This window comes from Hesperophylax consimilis, chromosome 17, assembly GCF_061612785.1.
Source record: "Hesperophylax consimilis isolate HC1 chromosome 17, BYU_Hcon_1.0, whole genome shotgun sequence".
Lineage (NCBI taxonomy): Eukaryota > Metazoa > Arthropoda > Insecta > Trichoptera > Limnephilidae > Hesperophylax > Hesperophylax consimilis.
The window spans coordinates 1,874,452-1,897,692 of NC_142852.1; the positions used below are offsets into that span (position 1 = coordinate 1,874,452).

At 36.1% G+C, this 23,241-nt stretch overlaps 3 protein-coding genes across 3 annotated transcripts in view; 1 reads left to right on the top strand and 2 right to left on the bottom strand.

Moving 5' to 3' along the window:
* Positions 1 to 23: 23 nt before the first annotated feature.
* Positions 24 to 7,064, bottom strand: Lsm12a (LSM12 homolog a). Its single transcript, XM_089641483.1, has 3 exons — positions 6,629 to 7,064; positions 3,976 to 4,110; positions 24 to 3,846 (listed from the first exon to the last, which is right to left on the bottom strand). Exons 1-3 carry the CDS (start codon positions 6,929 to 6,931, stop codon positions 3,748 to 3,750), a joined length of 537 nt encoding a protein of 178 aa, XP_089497609.1. The 5' UTR covers positions 6,932 to 7,064; the 3' UTR covers positions 24 to 3,747.
* Positions 7,065 to 8,915: 1,851 nt separating this feature from the next.
* LOC149415749 (uncharacterized) lies at positions 8,916 to 18,870 on the bottom strand. The gene is made up of 4 exons (XM_089641481.1): positions 18,658 to 18,870; positions 14,760 to 14,925; positions 12,828 to 12,959; positions 8,916 to 11,440 (listed from the first exon to the last, which is right to left on the bottom strand). The coding sequence occupies exons 1-4, from the start codon at positions 18,785 to 18,787 to the stop codon at positions 11,167 to 11,169; spliced, it is 702 nt and encodes a 233-aa protein (XP_089497607.1). The 5' UTR covers positions 18,788 to 18,870; the 3' UTR covers positions 8,916 to 11,166.
* A 304-nt stretch (positions 18,871 to 19,174) lies between these two features.
* The window catches only part of Dap160 (dynamin associated protein 160), a 78,618-nt gene continuing 74,551 nt past the window's right edge, over positions 19,175 to 23,241 (top strand). The window contains exon 1 of the mRNA XM_089641664.1: positions 19,175 to 19,319. The gene's annotated coding sequence lies outside the window, so the exon portion shown is untranslated. The remainder of the gene's footprint in view (positions 19,320 to 23,241) is intronic.

The following is a 23,241-nucleotide window of genomic DNA, read 5'->3' on the forward strand; positions in this document are numbered from 1 at the left end:
TTGGCATTCTCAGACTATGAAAATATTACCATTCGTTATTTCGGCTACTGGCATTATACGTTATTACAGAACAGACTGATGTACCTGGCAGTCTACAAAGTTGTCTTGAACACAAAATAAAACAATTTTTTTAATAATATATCATATATTTATTTTTTTAAAACATTTCCAGGAATTATGAATGGTCGAAGAATGTTCCACAAATTAGACAGGTATGCACTATAGATTCACCACTGAGAAATATCTAATTCATCTTACGACAGCTGTGTAGCCACTTTTGCAACGTTAGACTTGATAATCAACACCGCAACACCCGGATAAAAGCGCAAATTTTAATTTCACTAAGACCGCGTTGCTTCATCATTAGTATTGAGAAAGTAAAATTAGGCTGGGTTGTTCTAACTCCAATTTGATGAGCGTTAAATCGACGATCAGCTCAATTTTAACAGTCCCCGTTAAGCGCAGAATCTTGGCCCGTTTCAGCTTTTAATCAAAATGCGATGTGCTATCGAGCATAACGGTCATGCTGTAATGCTGAATCGGGCTGAGAATCGTCAAACAGAGCATTAAACAGCGGGAAGCGTTCATATTTAAATTGGCATTGATCGTCGATTCGATGCGCAAGGAGAAGGTTGTGGGCATTACAAAGTTGATTTTCAAGTCTAACAGACAAAAAAATCGAAAATACATCTGCTGCAAAAACTAACAAATACGATACATTTTAAATTCGTTATAATCAGAGATGTGCAAAATGGGTACCCAAAACCATTTGAAATGCAAAATGGAAATGGGTCAAAACTTTTCCATTTGAAAATGCAAAATGGTTTTTAGAAAAGCATTTAAAATACAAAATACCTATTTTCAAAATGCATTGAAAATTCAAAATGGTTTCTCAGGTCAAACAATTAAAATAATTATAGAATTTTTAAAACAGTTTTGTCATTTAATAATGGACATCAATGTAAAACAAACATATTACATGAAATCAAAAAATGCCACGACTACAGATTATGAAACCACACAAAATTTGCGCGGGACTAATGTTGCCAACGTAAAAACATAGAAACTGCTATCTAACATTTAATATTACAGCGTCATGGCCCCATGTTCAGTATTTTTTGTAATGGTATCACTCAATTGCCAGGGCTCCTACCAGGGAGCAACTTGACAAATGTAAATTATCTCTCATAGCGAGGTTGAGGACCGACTGATATTTGGGGCTTATGAAAAAAAGATGAGTGGAGATAGTAGGAAGAATGTTGCAAAAAAGCATTTAAAATGGAAAATGCATTGAGAAAAGCATTTAAAATGCAAAATACCCATTTTGCATTTTGCATTTCCATTTGAAATGGATTTATTTGAAATAAAGTACATCTCTGGTTATAATAAACATGTTATTCAGGTTTTAAAATGTTCATTATAATGTATTTAACGAAGATAATTTTTTCGCAACTGCTACCAACTCTGTCTGGAGCCAGTGAGACTTTGGCATCCGCAATTGGGGTACGTTGTGAGACTGAAGGAAGTGGCAGAGAGGAGCGCAAGGAGATGGGGTATTGGAAAGTGACTGGTTGTTCAGATCTGGTCACCAAACAAACCGTTCAAATAAAATTTGCGAACGCAGGGATTTGAACCCCACGATCTCCGAAATCGTTGCCAACAACTCAACCATGGAAATACAAAAGAAAAATACAACATACATTATAATATATGCGTTCATAGATGGCGTTAAATGAATTATTTTATTAAAATACACGTTTTGCAAGTTATGCTTGCGCGTCCATATTTTGAACAAAGAGTTTTGTCTGCATATAAACTCAATTCTTCAAAGGCATACAAATACAATATTGTATCTGTGATTCAATTCAATATTGCATTTGAATGCCTTTCTTGAAAGAATTGAATTTTTTTTACAGGCAAAACTATTTATTCATATTTCATATGTACAGGCGAAAAAAAAATTTGTCTTAGTATTTTATCTAACTGACTGACTGCGCAAAAACATTGACTTGTTTTATACTATTGAGAGAAGTATAACTTGCAAATATTACATCTTAAGGCGATGCCATACGTAGTAATGCAAAATCATCTATTTTTGGTTTGAAAATTTGGTCGCCTAGAAATGTTTCAGATGCTTTAATTAAATACTGAGAATAGAATACATCTTGGCCTTTGAAATAATCGAGTATTTTTTAGATAAATCTTTTTATAAGCCCAGAAAAAAATAATGTATAAGGCCTACGAAAACTGTTTTAAAGTTCAAAATCTCCTACTCACGAACCCATTTTCGGTTATGATTTTATTGTATAATGTGGCAAATTAAGTTATTTATAAAATGATTGAAAAAAATTTAAATATTTATGCCTGAACATCAACAAAATTAAATAAAAGGCACTTTTTGGCCATGTTTTTTTCTTGCATAAATCAAAAGGCGGATGGTGTTAAGCGGGAATTTAAACCTTATCGCCATCTACGTAAGGGTTATTATTGATAGCGGCTCAATTTAAAATATTACACGACGTAGTAAAATTATTAAATCAACGCCATCTACGAAAGTGTAGATTATTATGCACACTGCGTTTAATCTTAAATCTGAGAGTTTGGTCAGTGGCTTTTAAAAGGTTGCAGATTACATTTTCTTCGACCATTACATCGGAGGATGTATGTTTTTGTAAAATATAAAGCAAAGAAAAAAAAATCTTATAAAAACATAACACTTTACGTGAAAAATTGTTCGAAACTTCGCACGTATATTTTTTTGTGAAAATTTACACTTTTTTAAAAATCCATCAAAGAGATTTTTTCCACACCTTGAAAACGAAATTCCCACAGATTCACTCCCTAACGCGAGACACAGAACCCACAAGAATACGTAGCAATATATCCAAAGATGTAATTAAGGTTAAACGCAATGTTCGTCATAATCTACGCGTTAATTTAATTAGGTTAGTTGTAATGAACGTTGCGTTTAACCTTAAAAATATCATGTTTCAAATTGTTGGGGCGACTTTTACATTTAACATTATCTCAAAGCAATGATTAGCGCAATTTTGAATATTTAATCATTTAAATGGTCCATTTCTCGTCCCAAGATTTTCAATCTATTTGTCATCAGATTTTTATATGCGAGTATCGCAGAAGAATTCAAGTGAGTTTATGACATCCGCAATTAGGGTATGTTTGAATGAATGTATTGGGGGAGAGGAAGGTGGGGTAGCACCTCGATATTCAGATCTGGTCACCAAACGCGGCTAAAGCCGTTTCAAGCAACTTTTCGATTTACTGTCGCAAATATACTATTTTAATGAACAAATTGTGTAATAACACAAATTAATCAAATGCAATTAACTTGCGCATGCCCAGATTCAAATCCACAACCTTCAGATTGATAGTCGAGAGCCTTATCTCTCTAATCACGGAGATAATCATGGCAGCATGACTGCTATGTTTGACAATAGTCGGTCTGATGAAATCCGGCACGTAATGGAACAGTTTAAATATCAAATATCTAAAATGGCGCTGATTGTCGATTCGACGGTCATTGATTGAACAAATAACCCAACTTAGTTAGGTTGTTACAGTTCTAACGATATTCTGTTTTAGGGTGGGCCCGACGTCCGGCGGACGTGAGGACGGCGACGTCCATTAGGGTGGATGTGTTGTGATGGCGTTGTGATGTCAGGTGACGCGTGGGGGATACGTGGCGGCGTGGACTGAACAGGTGTCATGTGGCGACCACGAGCAGGGTCACTGCTCGCACGTTGCGCGCTCCCGCATGTGTCGCTCTACGACCTTGCGAATATGGGTGTACTCTTTTGAATCGGGGTCGCCGCATATATTCTCCACCTGGAAGATAAAAATTTAAATTCAATTAAAATAATTGCAGCAGAAACTTGTGGTAAAAATTTAAATTAAATTAAAATAATTGCAGCAGAAACTTGTGGTAGGTTCGGGATGGGAATAAAGGGTACCTACCCGGTAAGGCGGCGTGATGGTGAGCTGGTTGAAGACGCGGATGTTCCTCTCTACCCAGCTGACGTCTTTGATGGTCTTGGCGATGGCCAGGAACAGGCGCTGGCCCTCGGGATCGTCGCAGGACATTGCCGACACCTGCAAACAGACAGACAGTCAGACAATACGACACGAACCAGGGGGTGATATTCAAAATGGATAATTACTATGTCGAAGACATGGTGCATAATTACAGTACTCTGTCACTCCAAAAACCGGGCAAGCGGCAGATTATTGTGCGTGTGTACAAAACAAACACCACTACCGATCTACTAATTTTTTCGTTCAAAGTTAAAGTGTCATATTTACGCCTTTGAGAAGACTACATTTTGTAAACTTATCAAACATAGAATGTGGCAGAACGAAACGAACAGAAAAACATGCGACAGTAGCTAGAATACTCAGAGAAATGTCCTAAAACAACAGTAATGAACTCCGGTGAGTTGTAAAATGGTCAGCTCTAGCAAGGTACAAGGACACGGGGGTATAGTGACTGCGTGTGTACGAGTGAGATAACTAGTGCAAGCGTACTTGGCTGCGCCCCCCAGTCTAGGAACGCCAAGGACTACTGAATTTGACTTACGAATACCGGACAATTATAAAGCATGATTTTGCACTTTCAATTTGTTGAGAGAATACTGTATATTTCATTGTCATATATCTGTACCTCAGAAGTCAAAGGTCGGTTGAGTTGAGACCTTTTTAGTTTTTTCAGTACTACACAGAGGTGTATAAAGACGGTTGTCCTACGACAATGTGAAACTAAGTTAGGTCAACATGTTTATGTTAACATATAATTTTTACGATTTCCTCTTTCCTGAAAAATTGCAAAAATGTGACAACCGAACTTTGACTTCTCAGGTATATATATAATATGACATCTCAAAATATACCTCAAATTGTGATAGCATAGTCCTACTAGCTCCAAATAATTGAGACTCTGGTTAGCACATAAAGATATAAAAATAAATTTTACAAACCTAACCTAACTTTAGAAATGAGAATCGAAATTTGAAGTTAGAGTGAAAACAGAATGGTGTCATCGCTGTTCTCCTTATGGGAAGTTCGCCACCATTAAAACATTGACTTTAAAAGTTAGCTGGCTGTATTGCTTAAGAATTAGGCCATTTAAACATGGAGATACATAGAAATGATTAGACCTTCGTGCGCATAGCATTTACCCAGTACCCACCGTACTATTTTATTACACGACGATACGTGTCAACTACGGGTTTGATGCATATTTGCGCAACTCTCAGTGCTAGTAGCGCGCTACGCGAGTTGCATTCCCATCTACTACTCATTGGACAGAAATGACGTCTGAACATGATTTGAATGTTGAATTTGTTCTGGAGGTGAAAATATCAATGTGTATATGACTATAATGTACCGGAATATGTTAAAAAGGATTTAGCGGAGAAGACATGGATTGAGGTTGAAAAGAAAAGTCAATCAAACATCATTCTCATGTAGTTCCTTGGTGGCGACAAATGCCTTACAATTAACATTTATTTCATTGTTTGGGTAAACCCAAAATCTATTTTAGTAACGTTTTTAATGCTTGTAAATATAAAGAAGAACTATATTAAATCTTGTCAGGCCAAGATGCCAAACAAAACGTCTGTAACCAAGTGGGTCTTCCGATGACCCCATACATATTCTGTCTTATGGGCTTTTAAACTATAGAAATCCCATTTATTAATGGTAACTTATGTATTTACGCAGGACTATTTAAGCTAATTTAAAGGATAGTAATTTTAGGTGCTACCTACTCCCCCACTTGGCTGCGGGATAGTTAATGTCTTCGTCGCTAGAGTCAATTGAAATTGTATTAACTCGATGGCTGCACGCGAAAAAATGATCAGTATGCTACTTGTGGTTGCGTCACGTAGCTTGTAAATATCTCCATGTACGAAGGGCCTTAGTTCAAATTTGTACTTTATAGAGTGGTTTATATTCTCAGTATTGAACTGGCGAGAGGTAAACAATCGGAATCAGAACTTTGAGTTTAGCAAACGAATCTAAATAGAAAGGTAACTGACTGGTTTTTGACAGTATTGCCTTTACAAGCGAGAGTTTGGGTAATGCTACGACTAGATGTTAGGAGAAAAATTGCAATGAGTTGTCCCCGATAACTTCACCGGAGAAAGGCAGCACAGGATTTTTATTTTTTTAAGAGGCAGGACTAACCTAACAATGATCACGACTACATTCTTAAACCATCTTTCTTACGAGGTGGACATCTTTTAGTTAAACTTCAGTGACTTAAAGATTGCAATAAATATTGTGAAATGTAATTGGATTCACTGTTTTTCATAACAAATGAAAAAAAATGACATTGGAATGTCAAAGGTTCAACCAAGATTGAAAAATGTCCAGTATTTCATAATTCTTCGTATATTTTGAATATGTGAACTGCCGTGAGTCAATAGCGGCAATATGGCATCCTCAATTGTTTTATGTTGTACAGATAAGTTTTATTCGAAAGGAGATGTAAAGAGAAAGGTTGGTGGTCTTTCACCAGGGCGATACTGAGAGAATCTACCACTCTGATACAATTTAAACACTGTAGTGACGTTGTTAGTTAACTTAAATTGTAAAATAAATATAAACGCACCAGTCTTTTCTTCTCTTCAATCTGATTGCGAACTCTTCTGTCTAGAAGTTGGAGATTCAGTGTTTGCGGGGATTCTTGAGATGAGCTGCTCACCTCCTTCTTTATCTGGACATCGCTGACGAGGGACAGGTTCACTATGTTCACGTCGTTAAGTTCACTTTTGCCATTGCTCGATGGACACTTGAGAATCAGCATTTTGGTCTGAGGATCAAACGCCAAAACTTCACCCTCAATGTCCTCATTATAGCACGTCTTACAGGCTACCGTGCTGCCTATGGTGAAACAATCCGCTACCACTGACATCTTGAGGGACCGACGACTGGTTGAGATCACAGATCGCGATATTTTACACGCTGTTTTCGGAGAGATTTCAGTTTGTCAGGGAGATTGTTGTTACAGCGTACATTGCGTAAGGACGGCGTGCGGCCATTTGTAAATGTTATTATTCGGAGTGTTGCCAGTGACGGGAATTATTTTTGCTTGTTTTTTATAAAAAATATTTTATTCAGTTAACGGGGACGAAAGTGTCAAAATAAATAAAATATCAAATTAGTAATAATGATGCTGACACATTACGCTTTACGCATCAAAGCGTGGCCTATACCATCATATCGCTGAACATAAAATCCCATGCAGACCTTTCACACCTAACAGATTATGCGTTATAAGTGATGGCTAGCAAATACGCCGTGATCTACTAGCCAGGCAATATTTTAAAATCATGTGATCCCATCTCCTACCATATCAGATCAATTTAGCCACCGCTATCTTATTTAGCGAACTGTCGTGATAATGCGTCAGCTGTCAAAGTGACGAAACCCGTACAAAGAAATGATATTCCGCGGCAGCTCCCCAATTGATCTCACCCCCTCTCCTGCCGTAGAGAGAGGAAGATCATAGCGATCATAGCGTAGTGTGACACCTCAACATGTAATCTATTGATGCACATAGCGTAAATAGCCTTAAACAAATAAGCTATAAAGCAGAGAAAAGGATAAATTTATTGAATTTGTTTAGCGTACGTTATAATGTATGCATTCATAAATGACGTTAATTTGATAATTTTATTTAAATGTATTTTTTGCAAGTTATACTTTAAAATACTAAGACAAACTATTTGTTTGCGCCCGTATACATGAAATATGAATAAATAGTTATTCGTATTTCATTATTTGTATGCCTTTCTTGAAAGAATTGTATTTATGCGGACAAAACCATTTATTCACATTCATATTGCGTATGTACAGGCGCAAATAAATAATTCATCTTACTATTTTAAAGCATAACTTGCCAAAAGTGTACGCTACATTTAACTTTAGGTCGGAAACTGAAGAGAAATAATTTATTCTTTTTGCCCTTTTTTCAATTCCAATATAATGTGAAGTTATTTGAAACCTGAGAATTTTGTCTTTATGTATTTTGGACCTAGTACATGTTGGCCCAATACATTGTGCCAACGCGCTGGCCCAACGTGTAAATGACCACTTGGCCGTTGCATGCGTTGGCCGCCAACCCGATTATTGTCGATTTTCATGCACATATCAAAGGATCTTGGGGCTAATCCGCAAAGAGCGTTCACACATTTAGATTTCAGTTAGCAATACGCGTTTAGTTGAGACGGTCGTGCCGATTATTGGGTGAATGATTATTTGCACTTACGAATTACGATGATAAATAATTTTACGTGCTATACAAACAAATTGCTGCGCCTTCGATAGTTTCCACATCGAGGCGTTAGGCTCTCGACAAGCAATCCAGTCACGGGTTCAAATCCCGGCATCCGCAAGTAAACTTTATTTATGAATTAGTTTTTCTTCACAATTCATTCAATTAAAAATAACATAAGACCATTATTAAGAATTTGAGTGTTGCTTTGAAATGGCTTTAGCCGTGTTTGGTGACTAGATCTACCCAGGTACACCCCCGCCTTCCTCTTCCCCCTCTCCAATACCTTCAGCCTCACAACATACCCCAATTGGGGATGCTATAGTCTCACTGGCTCCAGATGGTTGGGAGCAGTTAGTAGTTGTGTTAAAATGGCCAACGCAGAATAGGGTATTTTTTATTTTTTAAATAATGATAATGAAGGTATATTTACTTAATTTTTATGTTAACGAATGAATTTTATATTTCGATTTATAATGTGCCAATTTCAATTTGCCGCCTGACCGACATGACCGTTTTTAACCGGCACGAATGTTTGCGACGGCGTTCACACGTTGGCGAATTGGCGCCAAGGTGGTCTGGGTCCTTTAAAAATGTGTGCGAGGAATTAATAAAACATGACTAGAGTATAAACAGTTTATTTTTACAACAGAATTTTTTGATTGTGCTTAATATAAAAAAAAATAGTATCATTTATACAAATTATTATATATACAGGGTTTTCGAATAAGAGGTGTTATTTTGATATTCAATCGTAAAAGATCAATGGTTTTGTTGCTTGTGTGGCACGTAGCGCCGTCTTGTTGAAAGTAAACGATGTCCAGATCAATACCATCCAATTCCGGCCATAAAAAATCATTAATCATCTCTCGATAGCGCAATCCATTCACCGTAACTGTTGCTCCAGCCTCATTTTCGAAAAAGTAAGGTCCAATGACTCCGCCGAACCATAAACCGCACCAAACAGTCACACGTTGAGGATAGAGATTTTTAACAATAACTCTTGGGTTTTCCGAGCCCCAGATGCGACAATTTTGCTTGTTGACGAAGCCACCGAGGTGGAAATGGGCCTCATCACTCAAGATGATTTGCATTTGATTCACTCAAGTGAATTTTAATAATTGCAATGCGTTGTTGAAGCGTGTATCGTTCCATTTTTATCAATGGCGTAGTTTCTACTTGTCAAATGTCAAAAAATGACAGCTTTAAAAGTAACATCTGCCGAAATAGCGGGCTATTCAAATTAACACCTCTTATTGGAAAACCCTATATTTTACAAAATGTTATATTCGCGTTGCACCGCGGCGTGGAAAATTCATTCGGGCGAAATCAGCCCTTATGCAGATGACGATAAGGTTGAAATTCCCGCTTAACACCACCCTTCAGTTTTGATTAATATTTTATTTTATTTTGTGAAGTTCAAATGTTAAAATATTTTCCGATCATTTTCTAAAGAACTTAATTTGACACAATAAACAATAAAACCATATTAAAAAAATGGTCCTAAACATCTCTGGACAGAGCGTTAGTGGGATTTTGTATGAACGGCATTGAAGCCAAATCTATGATGAGGGGAAATTGCCAGGCAACCATCTTGTATGACAAACTTTTTAATGATTTGTGGTGCATAACGAACTGCTATATTTTTACTTGTTTGTTGTTAATGCAGTAACAGCTTATGATTTTTTTTTGGGTATTTGATGAGATAAGGAATGGGATGACATTAACACGGTTCTACCACTGTAGCGATGATGTCAGAAAACTACTTTTCAAGGCATTCTGCACTGCACTGTGGTGACACATCTGAGCTGTGGACACAATACCCAGCAGCGCAATGGGACAAGCTGAGGGTGTGCTACAATAATGCATACAGGCAGCTCATGCAACTACCGAGGTTCTGCAGTGCCTCCACAATGTTTACTGAAGGGAGGGTGCACTCATTCGCCGCCTTACTACGCCACCGACTAGCCAGCTTCTGGGGTGGGACTCAACCAACATCATCGTTGTGGCTGCATCCGAGTGGCTCAGTTCCCCACTCAATGAGCGATGGATGCAGATGATGCGGCGACCTCCCTGATGGACGGTTTAATTAAACTTAATCTAATTGTTTTTTATTGTATTTATATGACTTTTATTTTTGATTTATATTTTATGTTTAGGTACCTGCCTAATATTTTTTTTCTCTTTGTTTTATCTTATTTCCATTTTTATAATTTTTTACTTTATTTTATTGTTTCTCTGTTTTACTGCATTTCATGTAATATGTAATGTAATGTAATATGGCAGACTGGGATTGCACTATCCTCCCAGTCCTGCTGGATTAAAACTTAAATAAATAATATAATTGAGATTTTTAAATAGGTTTTTGGCATTTTTCATACATCTTCCCCCTCACCCCGCGGCTTCAAAATGTTCTTGAATAGCTCCGTCCAGGGCTTTTTAGGTCTATGTTAAAAAACGAAGTTCGTAAGCAGGATATTTTGCACCTTAAAGCAGTTTTTATAGCAGAAGATCACCAAGTATCACCTATGTCGGGAATGTCAGCGTCCTTGGCTCTCCATGCGTGCAGGACCACGAGGATTGGAGGAGTCTGTTTCATCAGGGCTATTGAGTGGGACTCACAATCCTCAGCAAGAGAGAATACAATTTGGGTGCTGCCAACCAACATCTTTGCCTTGGGTCACCACAAGTTGTAAACTACGGCCGGTAACTTAGCAGGGGTGCAAGGATTCACGGGGTGATGTTTGTCCAGGTTTTGATGGCGGATGCATCGGGCCGGATCGGAAGAAGGCGGTTGAGGGATAAATACTCCTAAAATATCCTAAATGGTATACATATGTACATAAAATGAACCAAAAATAAGTCTACGCGTGTCATATAGCTCCTTGAATGCTTTCTCCCCTTTCTTCGAGTGCTTCTCTTTCCTCTTCCGTAAGTCTCACGGGCTGGCTGGCACGCCGCTCCACTTCTGCGCAGGACAGGACCGCACGGGCCAAGTCACACCTCGTAGAAGACAGCGCGGAGGGAGACAGACTGAGGGCGGACTTAACGCCGTTTGAATAGCCGAGGAGTAGAAGGATTCTGGCACGCCGGTGGAAACTGGCGACTTTGGTTCGGATGTCAGCAAAGTGTTGAGGATTTCGCTGGCTGGAAAAAGAAAGTAAACACTGAAACGTCAAGACGTTGAAAGATAGTTTAAAATCACCGGTTGGTGGCCTTACACTGCACGCGTCGCGGGTTCAATCCTAAATTAAGTTAATCTAATGGTGCTTGTAAATAATTGTAAGCCTTAATATATAAAAATTCAGCGTGCGTATGTTTGTGCTCGCAAAACTCGAAAAGCAGTCGACTGATATCGCTGAAAATTTCAAAATTTGTTCTTATTAGTGAGAGTAGTGTTTAGAGAGTAATTTGAAAGGTGGAAGAAGTCAGGGACGCCTGAGGAATACTTAACAAATAATAATAATAATAATAATAATTGGATAATTTGTAGAGCTCCGTTTTTGTGAAAAATCACCTCAAGGGCGCTGTACAATTTATCGCAATATCTTTTCACAGGAATAAGATACAAAGTCGAATTAAACTAACTAATTTACCGTCACGCCGTTTCCCCGCAGGGGTAGGCAGAGAGGACGGACCGCCAAACAACTCGGTCACACCACACACTCCTTGCCTCATTCACATTCATACATCGTCTCATACATACTCTTCTATTATTTGATTCTTGACATGGCCCGACTCGAGTATCTGATTCACTTGATCGTGCCATGTCTTCCTCGACTTCTGCTACCATTCGCATTTGCATCATATATCCTCCTTACACTCCTATCTTCGCTCATTAAATCTACATGCCCAAACCATGTAAGCATCCCTTTCCTAATCTTACTCATTACGCTTACATCAGCCTTGCACTCTTTGCGGATCTCCACATTCCTCACACGATCAAACATGGTTTTACCACGCATACGCCTCAGGGATCTCATTTCAACAGCATTCAATCTACTTCCATCCTTTCTTTGCCAGTTCCATGCCTCACTTCCATACATCAGGGTAGGTACCAGCACTCCGTTGTGGACTGCTAACTTCGCTTCTTTGGACAATTTTTTGCTAGCGCCAACTGCGTTCAGTCCTCCATTAACGAAATTACCTGCATTTACCCTTCTTCCAATATCTCTGTCCCAAAGACGAATTAAACAATGTAGTTTTTTAACAGTACCATTGTTGTATACAGTAGTGAATAGCAGAAGAAGTCGGAGACGCCCAAGAAAGACATTAGAAATAGCGGAGCATTACGGGATCCACTAGTTTAAAATAATAAGTAATTTGATTGTATTTACAAATGAAATCTTATTTCTTGGCTTTTACCAGTGTTCGCAGCGTACGAGTAAATGGAAACACTTTCTCATCACAAATAAGGACATTTTGTTAATTATTTATGCAACTTGGTTAGAGATAGCAAAAGGACTGTAATTACCGTATCTTTTGCTCGCCATTTATAACGTGTTTATAAGGTTTGTAATGTCACTGTATTTACCAGAATGATATGTCTATTTTCCACTGGACGGATACAAGCGTTGGCCGCAACCGAATGCTCGTAGGTATATTGCTGAATATATCACGTGGCAAGATTGTGGCTATCATCTCCTCGCAGCACGGCTTTGGCAGGCTGGAACAAGCAAACAAAATACCATTTTGAAACAATCGATTCCGCTTCATTGGGATAAATCCAACCCAAAAATTTTGCCCCAGGCTTGCCAAATAAGTGAAGTTTAAGTTGAGTATTATCATATTACATAATTAGTACACAAGTACTGACCCTGTGCAAATTGCAAGTGCACCCCACTGTTGAATTTGGTAGCCACCTCTAGTATGGAGCCCTAAAATACCAGAAAAAAACCCTCGACTCTGTGCAGAAATGGGCGATCCGTTTGATAGATCTCTTAACCCTTACCACTCCATTATTTTTTAATATTTTTTTGTCAGCCAACTCTAATTTAAATAGTGGCAAAATATTAATTTATTGATAGGCAGAATACAGAAAACATTATAGACTTCTTATATTTTTGCATAGTTTGGTTCCTTTTAAAACATTCTCCAGGATGGAGACCAGGGACCCAATTTTCATTTCAGTAGACAACTGCTCGCATGCGATAATTATCTACGTTGTCTATGGTTTTTCTATCATCGAGTAATTATCTACTAATTTTCGATAGAAAGCGTATTTTGGAATTTCTAATAGATAATTATCTATTACAAAGCAGTAGATAATTGGACTATTGGTTTTAGTAGTAGTTCAACTGTCAAAAAGTGTTACTTGTACGGTTTGCGTGTGTCGTATTTTTGTTAATTATTATAAAAATGGTGAGTTTTGAAGATTTGACGCACATACAAGCGATCGAAGACATGGAACAGGCCGAATATTTAACTGAAAGGCCACCAAGAATTTTTTTTTTAAGAAATGATGCATTTAGTCTGAGTAATGAACTGTTCATAAAAAAATTTCGACTACCTAAACAATTGGTGCTCAAATTAATTGATCTATTGTCGCCTACTTTTTCAACGAACAACAAAGTGAATTGAAAATTGACAGTCGTAAACAGATGTATGTATATAGAAAAATGTATCAAATCTATGGAGTTAAATACACGGGTTACCATATAAAAAAATAAAATTGGTACATTTTTATGTTGGTATTAATATCGGTTGTTTTACATTATCTACGACGGTCGAAAATACGCATTTATCGAAACAGTAGATAATTTATCGTGCGCGATCCTCGCATGCGAGCAATTGTCTACTGAAATGAAAATTGGGTCCCAGGTTTTCTGGAAAAGGTCTCACAAAAGCACAATTTTTCGCATCTTCCCCCTGGAATCGTTCTGTTACTGCACACAGTACAGTCTTTAGAACCTTTGTCCAGTATGGCAATGAAGTGATGCTTGTTTTCTAATCGCTTCTCTACATCTCACTGTCACTTTCATAAGATTCATCTTCCGAAAACACTTGGTATTCAGATGCCATATCACACCAAGTTCCCGCCATTTTAGGTTATGTGAATTTGCAAAGGTTATTTTATAGTAGAATAAAAACGGAAAACGGTCAAAATCTTATGTAAACGCAAATTTAAATGTTTTTTCACAAGAATACACCGTGTGCGTACGTCTTGTCGGCCGCCAGCCGACAACTGAGTTGTAGCGTACAAATAGTGATGTCGGCTGGCACCCGACAAATGAGTGGTAAGGGTTAACAAACGGATTGCAATTCTTAGAGCAAATACGTCAGGCAGCTGTACTTGTTCTATCGGTATTACAATGGAAGATGCTCCGAGGAACTAGCGTCATTGATCCCGAGGGCCCATCTCAGAGGTGCTCGATCATTCTCAGGAGCCTTTCTAACCTAAACTAACCTCACTTATCCTAATCTAATCTGACGTGACAATACTACTACATAACAGGGTTTTACTAACTTGATGGAGAGGAGGTACTCCATGAGTTCGTCCTTGTCGGAGAGGGCCCCTTCTCGGTGCAGGGTCTGCAGCAATCTCCGTATGGCCAGTCCCTCCGGAGGGAGCCCCTCCCAGTCCCAGGACTCAGCCTGAGGGGGTGTGCGCCCCTCCAATTCTGCTACGGCAACTAGAAGATACAAAGATAATCTTAAAACGATGAGAGTGTTGAGTTTTTACTTACTTACTAGATTAATCAACTGCCTCGCAGGAGATGTTGATATTTTCCACGTGTACTTCAACATCTTAAAGAACAAAGTATCCTTTAACTTTTAACTATATGCACGGCTCATAACCGGGGTTTCTAAATATTCGCACATTTCAGAACACCTTCGTAACCTTCACTGGCTCAAGTGCCCTGAAAGAATCCAGTACAAACTGTGCTGGATGGTGTTTAAATCCATCAATGAAATGGACCCACCCTACATCTCTGAACTATGCGTCCCGGAAAACACTGGTCTGAGGCAGTCAACTCTTAGATCAGCAACATCAGCAGCTGTAGACAGACTGATGGAACCTAAGCGCAAGACAAATACTAAGTTTGGTGATCGCGCTTTCGGAGTATCTGGGCCGAAGGCTTGGAATAAACTCCCTCCGGAACTAAGATCCATAACAAGTCCAACAGAATTCAGGTCTAAATTAAAAAACTTTCATTTTTAAGCTGTCATACCCTTAAATTAAATATACCATTCCTGAAAGAAAGTCCAGTTTAATCCAATTTTCCAATTATGTCCTAAATCCTGTATCGAAATTTTGCTAATAAACAATTAGTTAATGTTAATTAAGTGTTAATCTCAAGTGACTTACCAGGTAAGTATTGTACTGTATATTATCTCCATATATAGTTAGTAATAACATAGATCATTGTATTATATATTTGTACAGCGCCCTTGAGGTGATTTTGCACAAAAACGGCGCTATACAAATCATCCAAATTTTATTATTAATGTGTAATCTTTTTTGTCCTACATGTAACCTAACTTAACCTAACCTTACATAATATTTATAATGCTATATATAACTATATTTATCAGTGGCTGCTCGTCTACAAAGACCTCCAAAAATATGCTGCAATAGTATTAATTTAAAAAAGGATTTAACGAAATACCCCATTTATTTTTAATATTTGTGAATATTCGTACAGTAATAGCGAGGTCCAGTGCCATCTAGCGTCCAAACGAGAAGCTGCTATATGTACCTAGCGTGGGTCACATCAAGTTTTGTCCCCAAGTTATCTCCTTTCTTTCTCTTTGCTATACAGACAAAGGAGATAAACACTATCATGTCTGACGTATGCTTAGTATCATACAAAATTTATTTTCAAGGGATTTTCGGACATGGCCGCGATGAGATAGAGATATCTACGACCTAAGATTATCAAGGTATTAGAGAGAGATGTGAAAAAATGTCAGTCATAAGTTTTTTGTGTTATAAACTTGAAATTATGTTTTTCCATTGTTGACGTAATTTGCATGGAATAATTTAAAATGTCAAATTCTGTGGATATCACATCGAAAGAAAACGCAAACAAATCATTGAATCATGACAAACGTATTCAAATAAAGTGACAATTAATTAATGTTACAAGAGAGAAAAATAAATAGGTTAAAAACAAAAGTTATAATTTTTATCAGTGCATTTGCGGCTGCAATCAAATGAACGTATAGGTATTTTTGCTTTCATTGTTTACTTTTTAAGTCTACTGATAAACTATTGACTGAGTTGGGAGTTAATACAAATTAAAATTAAAACTTTTAATACGAAAAGATCTTTAACCATAGATAACTAATCGCTCGTCCAGGCGATGACACGTCACTCGGCGAAATTCAAAATTATCTACTTCCCCCCGCTCCCCGACCTTGACTCTTTCATTACCTTCCTAATTTGAGTAAACAGTGCAGCACGTGACGCGATTGCGGCCACACGCACACTAGGACGTGCCCTATGACCATCTCGTCGTCCGCTGGACGAAAGTTTAGTTACAACAACCATTTTTATTTTTAAGGTACGTACATTATTGTTAATGTTGGGGAATCTTCTACAATAGAAGCTCCCGTTCCATCCACGTCTAACGTGCCTAAAATTAGCTACCTGTATCCATCCAAGGCCCGGAGGGTGACCAAACAATGTTGCACCAGATGTAGAAAGGCTATTTGTGGTCCACATAATGTTGACATGTGTGGTCACTGTGTAGACTGATATTTTGATATTAATTTGTTCATTATTTTTCGGAATTATTTTTTTATTGAGTAAAACCTCAAATTGTAATATTTAAATATTGAAGACAATATTAGTGATTTCTTAAACGAAAATCTGAAACAGAAAAATCAGAAAAGGAAACGGTCACATCTGGGATCTTTTTTTAATTTGTTCATTTTAAACCTTACTTTTGTGCCATGTAACAAGTTCCTATCTTAATTAAATGATTTATTTCTAGTGCTTTATTGCGTAGTCCACTCGACGAAAGTATAGTTACAATGAAACAATGAAAACAGTTTAGTTATCTAGGGTTAAAATAAAAAAAAATAATAATAATTACTTATATGTGTAAATAAATAATCTTAAATTAAACAATACTGTACTATCGGCTTCAGAATAGGTGAGTACCGGCAAATTAATAACATTCATTGGCGTTTTTATAATAGTCATTACGCATTAGCAATTTGTTTTAACATTTCATATTCATTTTTTTTTCAATTGACCTTCCACTTCTGGACCCCTGGAGCCACCCCTGATATTTATTGCAATTTTCTATAACTACTAACTTCCCCTAAAGCTTTTTTTGAAGCAATGTGTATTTACTACACATTGCTTCTAATAACTTTAATAACTCTATAAATATAATAAATTCTGGGTTCAGATTTTAGGTATTCCTCCGTTATACATTTATGCACTGAATTAAAAAATAATATTTTACATAGTTTTCAAATTCAATTAAAAATCAGAGATTTTTGTTAAAAATCGGGAACAAATACACCAATACAATCAACCGTGTGATACTGCTACGCGAAAAGTGTGCAAGGAAATGACAAGCTATTGACGTTCCGCTTTAGTTTGCTATGCGGGAACATGAGAAATCCACACGTCCGCAGTTGTATTTTGATTTAGACCATCGATACCTACGACCGCATAGCTGTGTGTGTGCGTCCAGTTTGTGCCAGTCGGTCGCGGGCCGTCGTTAGATATGGACACATCGCACGTTTGTTTAGCATCTGCCGATGGTTTTTTCATGTTTTCAGCAATTAAATTACAATTATTATCACTTTTGATATAAAATATAATAAACGTAAGCGATTAGCTATGAATATTCATATTTTTACAATATTAAATCGCTTATTTTGAGATGTGTATTGACTACACAGCACCGTAACACGTGGATTTTTTTAGCACAGTAAGGGAAAGGTTAAAAAACCGAATAGTGTCAGGACTATATGACACCAAAGTGAACAGTAGAAGTAGTCGGGGACTCTCAAGGAAGACATGGTATGATCAAGTGAGCTATTGGAGTTAACCTTATGGAGTAGTAGAATAATTAGGAAAAAAACATTATACCAATTTAAAATGTTGTTATTTCGTAATAAATAAATAAATATTGGACTCGGGCCATGTCAAGAGTCAGAATAACAGGAGATTATGTACGAATGTGAATAACTCAAGGAGTGTGCGCTAAGGCAGAGTGGTGTGGCGGTCCATCGTTTCTGCCTACCCCTGCGAAGATTTGATGTGATGATTACTAGTTTGTAAGAAAACACAGTTTCCAGTCATTTAAAAATTATAAAAAATATTACTTAGGGGGTGAAACAGATTACTGGATATTCGCAATATAATATTGTGTAGTATACCATTCAAATACATCACTTACATTGGACAAAATATCGAATATCTTCTTTTTGTATCTTGGGAAATATTTTCTTAAATCTTTTCATTTCTGGATCGTCGTAAAACTCCAATTTTTCAAGAAGGGAGAATTTAATTTGAGGTTTGGACTCCATTGTGGCTTTCTCTAACAAATTACGAATACTATTAAACAATTTAAACGATACAAAACATGACAGATGACAGCTATCGTAAATAAACCACCTACACAGCTAGCAACTAGCAATCTGACAGATGGTTAGTGTTGCAATGCCTAAAAAATATTTTTACCCAATTGAAGGAATAAAGAAATATTAGTCATTTCTGCAGATACGGAGAAGCCCGGAATATAATTTGTAAATTTTATTATAATTGGAAACAAACCAGAATTCTAATGTTTGTCTGTTAATGGTTTAATTAATAAAAATATAAAATGGGGCGGCATTATTTTCCCAAGGTCATTTAATCGGTAGAATATTTCCGCTTTATGGCAACACTTCAACTGTCGGAATCAAAATCAATACAATCTTGTGTCACTTTTCACTTTGAAGCAAAACTGCATCTCAGTACAATATTTAAATTATCTAACGTTTAAACAATTAAATGTGAAATGTCCTCCCGTTTACATGCTCTATCTGAAGCTAAAATGGCCGCGATATTCGCATTGAGGTATGTTAATATGATTTGACGACAATAATGTAATACTTTGATATGATGAGAGTAAATTGGGCGAAAGTGGATGAGAAGTCAGGACGCCCGATAAATGCTATATGGCATAATCAATGCTTGAATCTAGTCATGTCAACAGTCGAAATATAAGAGAAGTATATGATGTATGAATGTGAATTAATCAAGGGGTGTGTGCATGATAGTGTTGTGTCCGTGCGTGATGGTTAGTTAGTAGCGCCGTTGAGGTGATTTTTCACAAAAAATTGCGCTACACAAATTATCCAAATTTGTTAGGTTAGATTAGATGGGAGTTAGTGGTGCAGTCACTGGCTATCCAGATCTGGCCACTAAATACAGGGCGATGCTGAGAGCATTAGAGACTTTGTATTGATAATACATTATCAGCTTCCAGCAAACTTATCAACGTTTCTTTCATCCGTTTTCGATTGTAAAAATGAGTTGAATACTTTTAGAACAATTTAGATTGAAGTCTTTTCAATATTTTTGATGTTTCCAATGTATTTGAAATGTGCTATATGTTTCTTATTTTTTAATTTTACGTAAAAACAAATACTATTTTATAAACAAGATAAAATAATCTTTCAGGTTTATGCATTTAAAATAAACATAGCTATTTCTAAATAATACATTTTAATATAAAAATGAAATGATATTCGAGACCTTGGTGTGATTTTCGAAGCAAATCTCTCTTTCAAATCCCACATAATAATAATAATAATAATAATTGGACGACTTGTGTAGCGCCGTTTTTGTGCAAAATCACCTCAAGGGCGCTGTACAAACTTATAATACATTTCTACAGTGATCTATGTTATTACTAACTATACATGGAGATAATATACAGTACAATATTTATCGTATATTATCTCCATAAATAGTTAAGTTATAACATAGATCACTGTAGTACTGTATATTATAAGTTTGCAAAATCACCTCAAAGGCGCTGTACAAACTTAAAATACATTTCTACAGTGATCTATGTTATAACTTAACCTCTCAGACAAAGACTTTTATCTACTATGTGTTCCTTTGAGAACTGTCAAAACGTGATAATTTTTGTGTTATTTACGAGTTTTGCTAAAAGCTTCATAACTCACGTTTTGGGAAACGTAGCCTCATTCTAAAAAATGTTTTGGAAAGATTATGAAATCCACTATCGCATTGTGTTGTAATACGTAAATATTTGCGTTTCTAAATATACATTTTATGAAAACGTCAAAAATATGTAAAAATCGCTTACAATTATTTCAAAGCTTTGAAAAATGTACTTTTTTCTGAGTATCATAAAGAAATAACACTTTATATATTGAAGAAATATAATTAAAAACTATTAGTCACCTCAAAATATTAACCGTTTAAACTAAAATATTTTTAATAATTTATATAGAAACGCAATAAATTATGAACGAACAAGATGACAGATTCAATCGGCTTAGATAATGCACCTCTACGTTCCATAGATATTCTTGAATACAGACGCGTAGCGTTATTCATTATCGATACTCTGTTTTTTAAATCATGGCAATCCGTATACTAGTGATGGAAATAAATCGATTTTTGTAAAATCTTGCGCGTTTACGTGAAAAGACGTTCTAATGTCTTGACTGCTATTATCATATTTACGTCTTTTGACGTTCTAATGTTCTGAGTGGTTAACTATTTATAGAGATAATATACAGTACAATATTTACCTGGTAGGTCACTTGAGATTAACACTTAATTAACATTATCTAAGGTGTTCTGAAATGTGTGAATATTTTGAAACCCCGGTTATGAGCCGTGCTGCTGCATTAAACACTGATTGAAGTTTGTCAATTTGATATTTTGTAAGGCTGGCATAAATGCCGTTGCAGTAATCGAGACGTGAGACTACGTAAGAGATGATAAGTAGTTTTGTTGCTTCTGAAGGAAGGTTTCTTCGGAAAGACTTGAGTTGTCTTAGGTGAAAAAAACCGGTGCTTACAGTCCTATTTATTTGACTTTTAAATGAAAATATATCATATCTGACATTGTCTTCCACGCTAACAAAATGCTTGGATTTGTTCATCGTAATGTAAGATAATTTTTTTATAAATATACTAGGTGTACCCCGACACGTGTTGCTGTTGCTCAGTCTGTCTGTGCAGACAGAAAAAAACAATAGTGTGTGTTGCTTTTACGTGCAACAGATTGTGCTGTTTTAAAAAAAGCATGTTTTTACCTGCCACAGGTGACATCTATATAATATAGGTATATAAAAACATATGCATAATCAAATGCAACGTTGTGTCAAAATTTCGAAGCAATCGGTGAAGGTATTTCGGAGATTTAAGATTTTGAACAAACAAACATTTACATATTTATTTATATAAGTAGATAAACACATTATTTTGTAAAACGATACAATTTACAAAAATGTCATTTTGCCAAAAAAACATATCGGCAGTGATATGGCTATCGGTGATAATCAAGTTATATTCATTTAATGTGCCAAAAGTATAAACTTGCAAATTTAATATTTACTAAGTTTTGAAAAGATGCCATTTAATGCCATCTGAAAAATGCATTAAACATATTGTGGCGAAAGAACAAAAGTGCAAATGTATCTTTTAGTCATAACAGATATTAACCACCCCAAAAATAATAATAACACATTTTTTTAATTAGACAACTTTTGTGTTTTATTAGTGTGGCCAATGTGGCAAAAGGTAATTTTAGGCGAATTGTGAAAGTTTAGATATGGCAAAAAGATGTATCTGCATAAAATGTCAATTAAGGCGATGCACTACATCGTGTAATATTTTAAATTGAGCCGCTATCAATAACAACCCTTACGTAGATGGCGATAAGGTTTAAATTCCTGCTTAACACAATCCGCCTGTTTTGATTTATGCAAGAAAAAAACATGGCCAAAAAGTGCCTTTTATTTTATTTTGTGTATGTTCAGGCATAAATATTTAATTTTTTTTCGATCATTTTATAAATAACTTAATTTTCCACATTATACAATAAAATTGTAACCGAAAATGGGTTCGTAAGTATGAGATTTTGAACTTTTAAGCAGTTTTCATAGGCCTTATACATTATTTTTTTCTGGGCTTGTAAAAAGATTTATCTAAAAAATACTCGATCATTTCAAAGGCCAAGATGTATTCTACTCGCAGTATTTAATTAAAGCATCTGAAACATTTCTTGGCGACCAAATTTTCAAACGAAAAACACATGATTTTGCATTACTACGTATGGCATCGCTTTGACAAAAAAATCTCAATATTATCAACATTTTTCTGGCACATATTTTTTGCGCTGGCGTTACGCTGTCTCTAGGCGAAAATAAAGGTCACGTGCAAATTTATTTAATTTGTTTTAAATCGCTTTGAAAATAATTAAAATATTTTAATAAAAATTTCTACATAGTAACTCAGAGTTCCCAAGCTATAAAAGTACTAAACGAAAATCGAATGTTATTTGAAATGCAACTCAATTAACCTTGTAATATAATAATAATAATAAATAATAATAATAATTGGATGACTTGTATAGCGCCGTTTTTGTGCAAAATCACCTCAAGGGCGCTGTACAAACTTATAATACATTTCTACAGTGATCTATGTTATTACTTAACTATTTATGGAGAAAATATACAGCACAATACTTACCTGGTAGGTCACTTGAAATTAACACTTAATTAACATTATCTAATTGTTTATTGGCGAAATTTAGATACAGGATTTAGGACTTAATTGAAAAATTGAATATAACTGGACTTTCTCTTTGGAATGGTATATTTAATCTAAGGGTACGACAGCTTTATGTTTATTGCGGTCAATATATTAATATATACGGTAATATATTACGGTCCGCCTATCGGCATTTGCCCATTCCTGCTTTCTTTAAATACGCCCGACATCTCTCGCTTGCT

What these genes read in the sequence shown, in the direction of transcription:
- LOC149415749 (XM_089641481.1), bottom strand. Translation starts at nt 18,787, where the DNA reads ATGGAGTCCAAACCTCAAATTAAATTCTCCCTTCTTGAAAAATTGGAG. An exon ending in TATTCGATATTTTGTCCAAT is followed by an intron (nt 14,926 to 18,657) that starts GTAAGTGATGTA and finishes TGTATCTTCTAG; the next exon opens with TTGCCGTAGCAGAATTGGAG. An exon ending in GAGTACCTCCTCTCCATCAA is followed by an intron (nt 12,960 to 14,759) that starts GTTAGTAAAACC and finishes TGCTTGTTCCAG; the next exon opens with CCTGCCAAAGCCGTGCTGCG.
- Lsm12a (XM_089641483.1), bottom strand. Translation starts at nt 6,931, where the DNA reads ATGTCAGTGGTAGCGGATTGTTTCACCATAGGCAGCACGGTAGCCTGT. An exon ending in TTGAAGAGAAGAAAAGACTG is followed by an intron (nt 4,111 to 6,628) that starts GTGCGTTTATAT and finishes GTCTGTTTGCAG; the next exon opens with GTGTCGGCAATGTCCTGCGA. An exon ending in CCATCACGCCGCCTTACCGG is followed by an intron (nt 3,847 to 3,975) that starts GTAGGTACCCTT and finishes TTTATCTTCCAG; the next exon opens with GTGGAGAATATATGCGGCGA.